Source organism: Manacus vitellinus, unplaced genomic scaffold (assembly GCF_001715985.3).
Source record: "Manacus vitellinus isolate BGI_N305 unplaced genomic scaffold, ASM171598v3 scaffold_56_pilon, whole genome shotgun sequence".
Lineage (NCBI taxonomy): Eukaryota > Metazoa > Chordata > Aves > Passeriformes > Pipridae > Manacus > Manacus vitellinus.
Window position 1 is genome coordinate 2,564,259 of NW_021940660.1, and position 15,129 is coordinate 2,579,387.

The window sequence follows — 15,129 nt, forward strand, 5'->3', positions numbered from 1 at the left end:
TGCAAGAAGGCCTTTATTCTTAGATCAGCAGATTCAGTCTGTGCTCGGAGCTGGAGAGTTGAGCTTGCTGGCATTCTTTCTCTTGGTGTTCTTGCAAAAGGTTGAGCGCTGTATATCACAGATGCTTCCCTTGTGCTGAATTCTGCTTTTTCCTGGAGTTTCAAAATCTGTGAAAATTTTACTGAAATTTATTGAGTTTGGCAAAAAGAATTGGTTAAATGCAGAATCTGACTGTGTTCAGGTTGCCTAGTCCTTGATGAGAGGAAAGAAAGGCGTTACTGTGACTCAGAAAATAATATTGTTTCAGTTCTCACCTTTATGAATCATATTAAAACTGTTTTTTTTATTTTTATGTTTTTTTCAAGAATTCATTGGGTTGTCTTAATTTGGATGGCCTTGAATTCAAGGTTGAGTTACTTTTCATGTATACTGATCATTTGCTAATTATAGATGAAGGAATTCTACTTCAGTAGGCTGAAAATTTGCTTGCATCAAAATAGAGAGAGGATACTTGTTAGTTCAGGTATTGAAATTTCTGTTTGATGTAAAAATTCCACTAGGATCTGAAGTCAGTCTAAAGTAATAGATAATGACTGTTTTGGTGACAAACCGAATCTTGCTTTTTACACACTTGCCACCACAGTTATTTTTGTTACTTGTGTCACATTATTTGTAAGAAGCACTTTTCTCCTGTGTGTCACAATTCAGCCCCAGGGTTATCTGTGTAGATCTACACACAGCTAAGTAAGGTCATTAATTGCATTCTTCCTGAAAACAAAATGTAAATGTGAGTCGGTGTCCATAGTTGTGGGGTTTTTTGTAACCAGTGCTGTGTGTAGAACTGTTCAGACCTATTGTGATGTATTAAAAGGTTTGTACTTTCCTCTTAGGTGAAAGGTTTAGGAAAACCTAGGCAGTGAATCAGATTTAATGGCCTTGTTTCTTGTATTTGTGTGGTATTACGACTTCAGTTTGCTGATCTTCATTCCTGTTTATTAAAGTGTGATGTACCTCAATAAGGTACAGCTTTTCATATAGAAGAGTAGAAGAGCTTTGCCTATAATTCCCACAATGAATCAGATTTGGAATACAGTGGTCAGTATTTGACCCTTCTGCTTTACTTTTTGATTATGCCTGTGCTACGTACCATAACACTTCAGTATAGTAGGTTTAGATAGGTACCTGCTTAAGGCTTGGCTTTGGCTATTAAGTCTCAATGCCATAACTGTTTGAATAAATTAAAGGCCATGCTTTGCTGTATAGGTAAATACACAACGTGTAGGCGATATTTTACATTTAAAATACATATTTTTCTCATTTTTTGATTTTTGTTTATTTTTTGCCAACCATAATGTAAATGATATATAGACACGAGAACTTTATTCATTTTGGTGTAATGAATGTGAAACAGTGTTAAAATATCAGTGGTGACACTTTGTTCAAGCATGAGGAAGCCAGACTTGATAAACTTAACTGGCAAAATAAGAATCAAACCCTGTCAAGTGCCTCCTGGCAAACCAAACCTCTGATGCGAAAAGGAGTTCTGTTAAGATTTTTTTTCTTTTTTTTAATTTTCACCTGCTGTGGTGCAAAATTTAAAGCTCAACCCTGTGAAGTGCTGAGTGCCAGTGAAAGCCGTGTGAAAACTGAAATGTTCAGTGTCTTTCAGGATTAGGTCTTTACTGTGGTGCAAATCTTCTGCATTATGTGATCTGTTGTTCTTGAACTAATAGATTTCTTTCTTTCTCTTTCCCCTCATCCTGAAAACTAGGTTATGTTATGTCGACTCCAAATCCTGGTTGTAGTAATTTATTCTCTTTTAAGGCAAATAAAGTAAATCAAGCCATAAGACATACTTCCCTCATAAGAAGATTAATGTACAGAACTTGATTTACTTATGTTGTCTTTTGTGCTGATTTGGTCTTGTTTCTTTAAGATGAGATGGCTGTCTCTGTAATATTAGTGTATTTTACTTGCTGTAATCTGATGTACCGTTTCTCTCCCCTTTTTTCTCCTTCCCTAAGATTATCGTTGGAGAAACTGCAGTCTTTTGTCTACAGTTAGCTACAAAGGATTTTGAAAACCAAGAAAAAACAATATTAACTGGAGACTGTTGTTATATAAATCCACTGGTGCGCAGGACCATCAGATTCCTTGGTATGAGCAAAATTACTGCTTTCATTATCTGAATGGTGAGAGTGATCAATTATGTCTTAATTTTGACCTGGGGAAAATACTCAGATAACTGTACAACATTTTGTGTGTAGTCTTAATTCAGGTTCAGTGTTCCTTTTAGGTAGCAAATGAAGCTTCTTGGATGTTTGGATTAAAAAATAGTTGCAGAAACAGCTGTAAAACTAGAAAAAAATGAGATCACAAGGTGGGGGGAAATAATCAACAGGCCTGGAGTGGGGTGAAATGAAGAAAGGAGATATCCTTGTGCCATATCTGTGGATGACAGTACACACACACATGCCAAAGTTGACATTGGGATACAAATGTGTATTTGAAACCAAGCAAATTTAGGTGCTTTCTTAGTCTGGATATTGTGTTATAGTCTCTAGTAGAAAACTGTAGTAAATCCATGCTACACTGATTTGGGCTGAAACTCTCCCATTGACTTCCGTAGATATGAGGAGTCATCTTTTCTACTTAGTTTGCTCTAAACGTGTTTGGAAGGAGAAGTCTCACCACTCAAAATGTGTGTTAAATATTCCCAGATGCTGCTTCTTAATGCGTGCAGGGATGCCATAGCAGGGCTCAGTTCCATTGTTTGCTTCTCTCTCTCTCGTGGTTGTATCTAAGAGAAACAGCTGGAGGAATGAAGCCTTGGGGCAGCTAATCCTGCTGCGTGCCCCAGTCACAGGGGGAGGGAGGGCATGTGCAGCTGTGTCTGTATTTGCAGTGTTTGTGTAACAGCCGTGCCTGCCTTCTGAGAGGGCGATTGCTGCTGTCACACTGAGTGCAAAAAGTCATTAGAGATGACACTGTCGTGCATAGGTCTGAAGGAGGTGGGGAGTGATGGTAAGGCGCTCCTCCCACTCCGGTTGCTTTGGGTATAATCAGTGCCTGAGTTTCCTTCCTACTAGGTGGGCCCTCCTTTTTTCGCAGTAGCAAAGAGAAAAATTGTGAGGAAGGGCAGGGATGAACAAAAGGCTCTGTGCTGTTCTACCAGATGAGGCATCGCTACCCATTGTGCTCACACAAACTGATGTGTCCACCTACATGTGGGCAATGCACACCCTCGGGACTTGCTGAAAGGGCCCTTCTGTGAAGCGACTTGGCTAGGCACAGTCTGCTGCTCACCAGAGTCTAGCATCCCAGGGTGAATTAACATTAGTGTGACATTGCTGACCAGCCAGATCCCAGAAATCATCCTTGATTCTCTGGCTTTGCTGAGAAAAAAACCCTGACCTTTAGAAATGCACGTTTCTGTGAAATTGTGGCTGCTGTGGTGTTCATCTGGTAGAGTCCTCATGGTGCCCCATGAAGTTGGGATTTGCCAAAACTTGCTTTATATTGGAGTGAATTGGAGTATGGGAGAGGTAAGGTGATTTGCCTGTGGAAATACAGGAGGGAATCTATAGCTCAGGTGAAATTTGAACAAGCACCTACTGGCTTTGCCTTCTGGTCAGAGTGCTGTGTTTGCATGTTCTTCCAGAGCTCATTTTCTATTTACAAAAGGATAGAGAGGGACTTCAGAAAAGCAGAAATCTGTTTTCTTTTAAGTAATCAGATACATGCATTTACATTCTAATGAATGAGTACATGTGCTTAATGTTTTGCTGATATGTCTGATTAAAAAAACTCTTTAGCATAAGTAGCTCCTCAAATATATAGGTCTTTATCTTGCTCTGTTGATACTGTGATTAATATGCCATGCATAGGGATTTACCCAGTAGCAGGCAGATGAAAACAACTTGTGAATGGCAATGTTGAATTATTCAGTATTTTAATTTCTTTACAGCTGCAAGGGAAAAGAAAATGTTTGTCCAGTATGTGTTACAACTTTTCAAGTTACTTCTCCATCAGTGCCTAGCTTCCTTGGTTCTCAAGGAGATTTATAGGGTGAAGAATGTGCTTCAGTTGTTTCACCATGTTTAATGAACATAGGCAAAATTTATGTACCAGTATAGCTACCTACCTCAAACAGGGAACATGCATGGCTAGGGGGCCTAGGAAAGTAGGCCACTTGCAAAGAGGTGAATGTGCTCCTATGGAAGATGGAGAGACATCAGGTGTGTGGGTACATTGCAGTGTTGCTGCTGCAGTTGTGTCGGAAAGTAACATCTCCAGCATGAGCCATGATCTTTAGGGTACAGTACATGTAAGGATTTTTCATGTTCTTGAATGGAAGAAGCTGGTATATTGCTTTGATAAATAATATAATATGTTGCCCTTTGGTGAAATTGTCAGGAAATTTAACTCTTTGTTTCCATCTTTAGGAATTTACGCATTTGGACTGTTTGCTACGGACATCTTTGTAAATGCTGGACAAGTAGTAACAGGGAATCTTGCACCCCATTTTCTTGCACTTTGTAAACCCAACTATACAGCACTGGGATGTAAACAGTATACACAGTTCATCAGTAGCGTTCATGCCTGTACTGGAAATCCAGACCTTATCATGAAAGCCAGAAAGACATTCCCATCCAAAGAAGCAGCACTAAGCGTATATGCAGCTATGTATCTGGCTGTAAGTATATTGTACTATTTAATGTCACTATGTTGTTGAGAGCAAATGGCTCACACTGTGAGGGGGAGGAGGGAGGAATGGGCAGAAGATAAGGCAACTGTTGACTGATTTTGTGTATGTACAGCTTCTGTGACTTACTGTGAGGCCTTTAAGAATGTGATTCATTGGACTTAATTCTGACAAGGTGTAGTGGTTTCTGAGCCTTGAAAGCCAAGGCTGAGAGAGGGCAAATTGTCCATAAAGGGTTACAGATTTAGGATAAACAGTTTCTTGGTTTACTTTTTCCCTACTTCCAGAGCTTGTAGGACAATAGTTTGTTGGGTGGTAAAGAATAAGGGTAGGAACTGACTGCCTCTGACTGATAGTGGTTCCTTTCCACATTTTAACCCAGTACAGATCAGTAGAGTTGCACATGGCCATATTCTTTGGTGAGGTGAAGCAGAAGGGTGGGCATATATCTGCATCTGATCTCTGCAGGTTTCCTGAGATCCGTGCATGTCTTTTGGTACAAGGATTGGCATTTACAGGTACCTCACTGTTCCTGCAAAGTCTGTTTGGCTATTATGCAATGAGGTGGGCTACAAGACAATCCACCCTTTTTTCCCCTCTCTCCTTTCTGTTACAGGGAATGATGAACAGGGCTGGGATAAAAACTGGTGTTTACTGCCTGGCATCAGAGCTCTTGTACAGGCTGAGGAGAGGCAGGGCAGAGGAAGAGTGACCTATGAATCTCACTCATGTAATTCTGTGAAGTATTCACTGGCTTAGTTTGGAGTGCATATCATTCTAGTCTTGAACAGGGGCAAATCTTGTTCATGTACTGTCCCCAGCACATGCCTGTGGGAGTCTCTGACCTGACCTGAGCTGGTAATCAGTCCATTGTAGCCCTCCGGATGGGCCCAGGACCGCCCTCATAGTATCAGTGGGAAACCAAACAAGTGTGTTTGTGTGTACCTCTGATCATTGCAGGACTCATCCCTTTAATTCCCTCAGTATTTGAACAGTGGCCTGCCTATACATGTATGTTGTATATATGTATGTGTGTGTGTACACACATTTAGATGTAATTGTGTGAGTGTGTATTGCTTTTGAACATATACTGAATGACCCAATTTAATTCCTGATTGATCTGGAAACTGATATTTGCCAACGTGGCAAAGATCCCACCCCATCCACAGGCAGTGTGTCAACTCTGTGCTTCTGCATATGAGTTTAGAACCAGTTGATTAAATCTGCAGCACTGATGGTAACATTTACCAAAAGTTGCTTGTGAGCAATGTCATTTAAGAGATGTGGATTAACAGTTAGTACAGGCAAGTGTTATCTGCAAATAAGAGATGATCAATAATATTCTATTCTAACTTGAGGCAACTGTAAGTCTCCTGATAGTATTGTCTTTATTTGGGGAGATATCTAAGCTTTTGCTTCACTGAAACATACCTCTAAATTTGGTGCAAGCTATTTTAGAAAATACTCAGAATTTTTATTTTAATTGCTCCTATTTTTCTCATCCATCTGTAAAGTTGTATTTCCACTGCTACCATGAGTCACCGTAACTAAAGGAAACCAACTGTTCAGCTACTGCAAAGCAGGAAGGAAAATCAGATTAATACATTTTAAAAACAAAAAGTAGACATTAGTAAAGTTTTTAATGCCTAGTATCAGTGGCTTTTGACATGAGCAAGGAATACTTTATGCAAACCTTGCCTCTGGTCAATATACAGTTAGTGATATCAAAAATTAAAACTGCTGTGATCCATTTCATGACTATGTACTCTTTCAGTACCTGCAGAAATAAATATATTCTATGTTACTACTGTATTGCTGCATGATGCATGACACTCATGATTTAACTGAAGCACTATAAGCTGCTCTTAGGACTTCTGAGTTCTTATAGTAGCTCCTTGATGCAATGGCACAATGTTGGCAGTTGTTTGTTTGGTTTTGTGTTTTTTTTTTTTTATCCTACTGCATGACTGAAGCTAAAAATACTGTTTATTACACACCGGGGGGGGGAAATTTGCCATGTTCCAATATTTGAGGTCATGTCCTTATGCTGACATGATGTTTGTCAAGATAGTTGGCCCTAAATAACAATTTTCTCATCACTGTTCACTGGAGTAGAAGATTTAAAACAGTAGCCTAGTCTTTGAGCCATGTTACAACAGTTATTGAGAGCATGGACATAAAGACCTCCATATATTACTCAATATTTCATTAGCATATAATCTCTGGTACAAAATGTACTTTCTTTTTGGTTAAAAGGAATTTGGGAGAGAGGGAGAGATTGTTACAGAATCCTCCCTGGATATTTTAACCAACTGTGCACAAAACAAAACCACCTTAAAGACAAGAAACACACAACAAGCTGATCTGAGTCCTTGCTCTCTGAAGGGATGAAGTAAATGCCATCAGACTTGTGTGATTTCACTGTCAGACTTGTGTGATTTAACCGGTCAACCCGTTTAGAAACAAAGCCTGTGCTTTACCTCGTTCCATTGAGGTGCAGCCACGTTCTTATCACCTAGCATATTGTCTGGTTAACAATAGCTTCTTTTTTCATCTAAGTTCTTGACTCTTCTTTTTTCCCCCTTCCCCAATTTTGAGAGTGGGTGGCTGCTATGGTAACCCAGAATTCCCCTCCTGCTTGAAAGTACAGTCTTTTTCAAACAGTTGTATTGCTAATATTTAGACCTCTCTGTAAATGTTTTCCTCCATTACTTTCTTTCAAGAAGGACTTAGCAATGGAAGTGTTGAAAGGCAGCACAGTGGTTAGATGCTTTCTCTACCCTGCTCCAAACATGCTCTCAATAATGCATTACCTGTCTTCTTCAGACTTTCAGGTTTATTTTTCCCAGTGTACCAGTGTATTCCAAATGAACTACTGTAAATCTGTTCTGAAATCTCTAACCGAGCTGGCTACCACCTGCGTTTTTCCTTAGGTGTCTGCTCAACTCATCCGAGATCTTTTGTTTGTTTATTTTTACTTTCATTTCTTATGAGCATTGCAATTCACCTTTCTCAGCTGGAACAACATTTGCTAACATAGGTATTAAGGCAAACACTGCAACTTTATCAAATAGAATAGAATTGTATAAGCTAGATTTTGCTATGTGTAAGTTGACACAGCCTGGACAAGTAGAGGGATGTTTTGAAGCAGCCAAGTATGCACATACTTGGGTTTTTTTCTACAACTGAGACACAGAAATGAGAAGTCACGAGTCCTTTTTTTTGGTAGGATTTCAAAGTGATATATGAAGATTTAGTCAACCAATTCCCATAGATTTAAATATAAGACTTGTGACTACCAGTCATCCTTTGGTACTTCAGACCTAGGGGACTAGTTATTGCTAGTTGTAGTTCAAGACAAATTTTAATTAATTCTCTAAAATTTTGCTTTTTTGTTGTTGTTGTTCTTACTACATTGGACAAGAGCAGGTGGCAGCCAACCAGTCTGTAGGGAAGTGTCTGAACTTGGTGTTACCACATACATTTCAGACTTCCTTTGGATTTGTAATAATAGAGGAACAGGCTTAATGTCTTGATAACGTAGCCCTTAAGTCTGTAGGCAGCTTTTGTTGCTTTGTACTGTGAGTCCTTGGCCTCATCTACAGCCTCAGACAGGACTAACACGTAAAGCTTGCAAAGAGTTTCTTCTTCTCTGCAGAGCTTTTGTTTGACCTATGATCGTCTTTCCTGCAAGGTTCTTGCTCCTGACATTCTGCTGCATCATTTTTACAGTTTAGTGTGTTTGTAAGTCACTGGGAAAAGACAGCAAGGCAGTCGGGGTCACAGTGCTGGCAACATGGTGACATTCTCCTCAGTGTCCTTCCTTGATCCAATTGTTAGCTGTAGGTCTAGTTTCACCTGTGCTTTGTCTTGAAGTGCCTGTTTGGCTCCAGCTAAACAGGATGCTGATTGAGCCATGATAGGCTTCTGATGGACTTGCAGGAGTGTTTAGGAGGAAAGGTAGTAGCAGAGCCACCTTATTGAGTCAACTTTGTCCATTTTTTGTTAGGAAATGAAAGAATTAAAGGATTCTTTGGGCTGTCTTTCAGGGGTAATGTTAGGAATGTGGAATTTCTTTTTGGTATCTGGTGCAGCAAGTAAAAGTGTCCCTCAATCCTAATTGTACCACAAACATCATAGGCTTCATATGTTGAGTGTGTTGGTTATTTTCAGGCTGAATAATAAAATAACATTACAGTTTGATCACGCTATTTATCTAAAGACTTACAGATATTTCATGCCAGTCAGCTCTTCATGACAATTCAGTTGCTCAAGATAACAACCTCTGTATTCCTGGTACAGTGAAAGATACCTCTTTCCTTCTCCAGTTGTTTACAGTTACAGATGTGGGGAGCTTGTAGTGGTAAAACGAATAGTAAGGTTCAGAATTTCTAGAGCTTTCTTTTCCTTTTGCCAACCCAGACCCCTGACTTTGAAAGCCAGTCTTTGTCTGAGGTCATCAGTAATAAGTGCAAAACATATGGAGAAAGCTGGAGGAGGCTTCAGAAATACTAAAAAAGATCTTCAGTGGGTAGTTGCAGAAGGACACAGATGATTTGAGAATATGACTGTGGTGTGCTCTAGAAATAATTATTAACAGAAGAAGCTGAAGAGATTTTAGATTGTCAGTCAGGATTCTAACTAAACATTGAACCTGGTTATAGACTACTACAACCCACTACTTTTTCAGCTTTTTGGTCTCCAAGTGTCCCTGTTCTAGTAAGTATGATGAATATTGAAAGTTCCTTTGGACCATTTATAACATTTCTTCTATTACTTGAATAGTTCAATATTATTTCTTTAATGATAACATACTGTAAAAGCAAAAGAAACCATGAAATAATTTATATTTGAAGTGCTGCCTGAGATAGGTGCGTGTACTGTGATTCCTTCCTCATTCTGCTTCATGAGTCATTGTTCACTGCCCACTAATGGACTGGCCAGTCCTCCAGACTGTCTGCTTCAGGGAGGAATGAAGGGAATCTTCTTACTGCATACCTGGGCCCCAGGTTGATGAAATCAGCTAGGAAAAGTATCCTCTCTCCTGGCTGGTGCACCCAGGCTGACATCTAGCTCCTCTGAAACTAAAAGGGGAGTCTGGGTCCTGTTCCATGTGTGTTTGTGTGTGCAGATGTTTATGTGGGTGGGCCTAAAGACAGCTGAAAGATGCCTAGGAAGAGCTTCCAGCATAGCCCAGGAGTCTGCTTTGTCCCACACTAAACATAAAATTATGTGTTTTGGAATGATTTTGTTTACACTAGATTTGGGACATATTTCACATAGGACTTGCAACACAACACTTTTGAAATATTTCCCAGCACAAGCTGAGTGTCAATGCTATGATTATTCCTTACACTATGCTCTGAGCCAGTCATGTCAGAAACAGGTAGCTTGCTTTGACTTTGATCTTTGAAATACATGTTTTTCAAACCCACTTCATTTAAAGTTTTTCTTTCAATTTACAACATTCTCTGACAGTTTCACTTCCAGTATCTCTAAGACTGAAGGTCAATATTTGCGGTTTTTCTGAAAATCTAGTAAATATTGTTATATTGTGTGATCAGGTAACAATCCACCTCCTTGTATGACTGACACTGTCTGTGTGCTGGTGTCACCTTTATGTCTTTTAATACTAAAATCTTATTTCAGGAAGAAGGAAAAGCAGTAGCAGAGGTTCTTCAAGAGAAGATTCACCACTGATCTAATGTTGCAGAAGAATGTGCAACCTCCTAAGTTAATTCTAACTACTCTACCTTACATACAAAATCTCTGCTGCTGGTCTTGCTGTTGACTAATTTAAAAGTTTGCTTTAATTAGATTCCTCATCTCCCAGTTTTTTTTCTTTAAAAGGAACTGAGATGAAGTTGTTCAGTAAACATCTTTACCCATGTAAAAAATTATATTGTTGTTCATTCTTACTAATGTTTTAAAATCACTGAGCTATTTTCCTTTGTTGATATTGCATTAATATTTATTAAAAATAAGAGAAGAAAAATCCTGTCATCTTTTCAAGATGTTTATTCTTTGTCAATTACTAACTGTGCTGGTTTATAACTTTTCCACCAGAATTAAGAAGAAAACAACAGCCTAATGATATTTTTTTCTTAATGCAAATCAGATCTTTGACTGAGTGGACTGTGTTAACATATTGTTCTAGAGCTGCAAGAGGTCAAGTTTTAAAATGGATTATCTGTGAATCCTGGCTTGGAAAGAGACTACATTTGCTATATAGAGTTTTGCATATATACAGACTTTTCATTACATTGTTTCAGGAAAAGTTTACCTTGTTTCTATTGATTCTTAATATTTTAATATAATGCTATTCTTAACATCAGTGGTTCCTGTTATTTAAAGAAAAGACAGAAATAGTACCTATGCTGTCAGAACCCTCAGGTTATTTTGAGTAATGAACTGGGCATGACAATCTTGATTGCACATATAGGAAGGGACTTCACAAATGGAGGTCATTACTACTCATGTGAGCACAACATGAATGTGTTGAACCACAGCATGTGGTTGTTTCTGCTCAGTGCTTTGTCTGAGTAGGAATTTGAAGGACATGCTTTGTTGTGGGAAGATTTTGAGAATTTTTTGCAGCACACTTTTTGGTTTAGCTTTATATTAAAAATGTTGAAGTTTGACTGAAGTACTGCAGAATCAATCATTTGTATTATGTGTTTTGTCCTAATAAAAATGCAGATATTCTTCTTGAGTGATGACCAGGTGTTATAGGTTACTGAAATAAGCAGGTTTTTCCTTCTCAGTAGTAATTTCAATTTAATATGCCACAATACAGAATTACATGCAGGGTAGTTTCCTGACAACTTCCTTGTCAACTTCACCCAAGCTGTTCTTACTGTGTATTCAAAATATTCAAATATTTTTGCTATCACCAGATGTCCTAACATGTAGTGTGAATGTGGATAATGGTGGTAGTATTCAGGACTACAATGAGACTCACTAAAATAGAGGGTTGCTGAGTTAATTCATTGTGCATTACTCTGTTTGTAGCTCGTAGAAAACCAGTGGGGCTAAAAAGCTGGAAATTGCTGTTGTCCAGCCTTCTGCATGGTAAGAGTAACTCACTGAAGATAGCCTGCTAAATATAAGGAGCTAAGATAAAAGGATAGTCAGCAAAGGGAGAAACACTGTTTCTGAAATGGTCTAGGAAGAAGAGAGGAGACATGTGGCCTGGAGATACATCCCAAACCTCTTTTTGCAAACCTTTACTCTGTCTGAATTAGTGGAAAGCTTGCTACTTGTTTGCTGTTCATCATATAAAGTACACTGAAGATTTGTGTTGCAGTACTCTGATGTGATTTTAAGATTAAGTTTTGTTTCATTCTCTAAACCGTGGATCTTTCTTCAGTGTTTTGGACGAAATTATTGTCAGATATTGCTCTTTTTGAAGAAATTCTGTCCACTACTTTATCAGTTAATTTATCCACACTTTCTAAACCAGTTCTTGACTGGATTATTGAAGCACTTCATTAACTGATTACACAGTAAATTCCACTGAAGTTTCAGTTAGTACAGAAAAAACCCCAACCATTTGTTGCCCAGAAACATGGTACTGGTTCTTCAATAGAGATTCATCTGTTTCCCTTTGCAGTTCAAAGTGATGGCATTACACACTTGGATTCTCTAGTGCAGCTCCATAGGAAATACTTGCATTCCTCCATCAAAAAACTTGAACTCTGTTTAAAATTTGAAGATTTAAGAATTTCAGGGGTTTAATTGGAGAAATTAGAAACTTCTTCCTCAAAAATCTTATCGGTTGAAGTATATATATATATATTTTTTTTTTTTGGAATGTGGAGAGTGGAGAAGTCTTTCAAGCAGTCTTAATGCCAAGGTTCAAGAGAAAGGATATTAAAATATTTTATATTCATTTTTTCCATTGGCCCATCAGAGCTTGGAGAGTGCTGGCTTAAACCTAGTAGTCACTAATGCACTTTAGGGCAGAAGAGCTTCTCTGTCATCAAGCAGTGCTTTTAATTCAGTAGTATTGCACAGGGAGAGTCAGACTGCAAGCAGGGCAAATGGATTTCTCACAGTCTGATGCATAAAACTTGCTGCATTTAGATTGGTTTGTGTGAAGTACAGAGTTGTATTAGTTCAGCACTGGTTGAAACCATTACACATTATTTATAAAAGTAAATGCTGACATTTAGTTTAATTTTCACTGCTGTTTGACACTTTTCTTTCACCTTTTCACTGATTTTTGACAAATCACTAAATTAGTCACATGAAGTAGTGGTGTAAATGGAAAAAAAGCATTTGCTAATAAAAATAAGGTCTTTATGTAACCCCTTTCAGAGTAAAGATCTTTTTCTGTAGCTGTCAGCACTGCACAGTGGAAAATCAGTCTTTTTACCTTTATAAAAATAAATAAATACATAGATTGGGAGTAATACGGTAGGATTATCTAATTTGCCTGGTTTTCTGTGGGCTTTTCAGGTTCATATAAAATGTAATTTTGCTGTATGGTCTGCTTCTATTTCTATTTCCCCAGCAAAAGAGCGTGGTGACTTTATCTAGTGCTCTATTTCCTTATTTCTTTACCACCTCCCCTTCCAAAAAAAAAAAAGGCATCAAATACACAGAGTCTATTCAAACAAAATGTAGAGTTTTTATTCACTAATTAGTGGAAGAGATCCATCAATCTTACACTTTCTTCCTTTCTAATTTTCAGATGTATATCACCAATACAGTGAAAGCCAGAGGAACAAGGCTTGCAAAACCTGTTCTATGTTTGGGTTTAATGTGCTTGGCTTTCCTTACTGGAATCAACAGAGTAGCAGAGTATCGAAATCACTGGTCAGATGTAATAGCAGGATTTGTAATCGGAATATCTATAGCAGTCTTCTTGGTAAGTGTGTATCTGTGTAACTTCTGTTTGAAAAAAATCAATGTTTAAGTTTGCATCTCTAAAAAAAAAATAAAATCAGACCACTAAATGACAAAAGATGTGTTGCTAATTTTAGGGTTTTTAATTAGTTATCAGTTTCCTTTGTTATATTTAGATACTCTCACAAATGTGAAGTCATGAAAGGACTGATCGTGTGATCTCTTTTGACTTCCATATAAACCAGACTGTAGCATTTCAAACAGTAATCTTTGCATCAAGGCCCACTTTAAGGAATTATATATGCCTCAGAAAAACATATAGTTATGATTTCATGTATAAAGTATTAAATTTGATGTAGTGATACCTACACTGATCAGAGAATAGGTAGCATTTGTTTTTCTGACTTTAAAGTAACCCTAATGAATTCCTTTCATGTTGATTTGGGTTTACATTGAAATTTTGTGTTATTCTCTATAAAAAAAACCCACTATCTTTGTTTAGCCTTTTCCTTTTCTGGAACTGTGTTCCAAAACCTGATTGTTAACCACAGTTCCCGATGACTAGTGTGTGTGTCAGAAAGCTATTTCTGATCTATTAATCAGCTCCACTAATATCTGCAGTGCAAGGCTATAGAATAGAACAGTCACTGCTGTTTATTGCCTACAAGTTTGTCTGCCTGGCTGCTTGTAATAGTTCTAAGTACACCTTTGATTTTTTTCCTCCTTGAAAACACTTTTGAGGGGTTTTTTTCTTGGTCTCAAGATCTTGAATCTGAAGACTTGGCTTGGCTGAGAACCCTCCCAGGGATGGGTACGATGGGTATTTTCTATCCTCTGAGAAATGCAAGGACAGTTGCAGGTCTCTTTTAAAATATACCTGCTTGCATTTCCAAATGTTCCCTTCCACACAAGGTGTCCAGGAGTTATACTTGGTTGTTCATGTTTAAGTTTTTACATTCTGTTCATTCCCCTAAAGTAATAGAAAAGAATAGAGAAGAAATCTGTCCCACACTTTTTCTTGTATTTTCTGATGTATATTGCATAAACTCCTTTGAGTAACATGATATCAAATTTAGTTGTGTTTTGAAGAAAATACAGTTGGCAAACATTGCTACTCAGCTGAGCATCTGAATTAGTAGAAACACAAACAAACTGGTGTATATCACATTCCTAAGTCCCTGTGGAAGAACCACTGCTGCCCTGAACAGATTTAGAGTTGCATTTAGACTTGGGGATGGTCCTTGCTTTGTTCCCTTTCTCACTCTCCATTTGAAGAAGTCTTTGCTGATCAAAACTTAGAGGGTACTGGCCTTCATAGGAGTTTAAGGTTAATGCCATGTGCTGCTGCACGTGCTCTGGACATCTCTTCATGACACTGATAATTGGTGTTCTGTAGCGGGGTTCGTGCCTTAGTGTTCTATTATTCAGATTGAGTAATGGATTTTCTTTATAAAGGATTTTCTTTATATAAGAGGGTTTTTTAGTTCCCAAATGATGTATGTAACAATAAATTGGTTGAAAGTCTTTTGTCTTGAAATATTAATTAAGGATTTTCTGTAAAACATGAACTTCAC

General features: G+C 38.0%; 1 protein-coding gene across 1 annotated transcript in view; it reads left to right on the forward strand.

Annotated features, from left to right (window-relative positions):
- PLPPR5 (phospholipid phosphatase related 5) overlaps positions 1-15,129 on the forward strand; it is a 44,746-nt gene that overhangs the window by 19,345 nt on the left and 10,272 nt on the right. Inside the window, exons 2-4 of the mRNA XM_029963230.1 lie at positions 2,025-2,157; positions 4,446-4,696; positions 13,401-13,577. Coding sequence (XP_029819090.1) covers positions 2,025-2,157; positions 4,446-4,696; positions 13,401-13,577 — 561 coding nt within the window. The remainder of the gene's footprint in view (positions 1-2,024; positions 2,158-4,445; positions 4,697-13,400; positions 13,578-15,129) is intronic.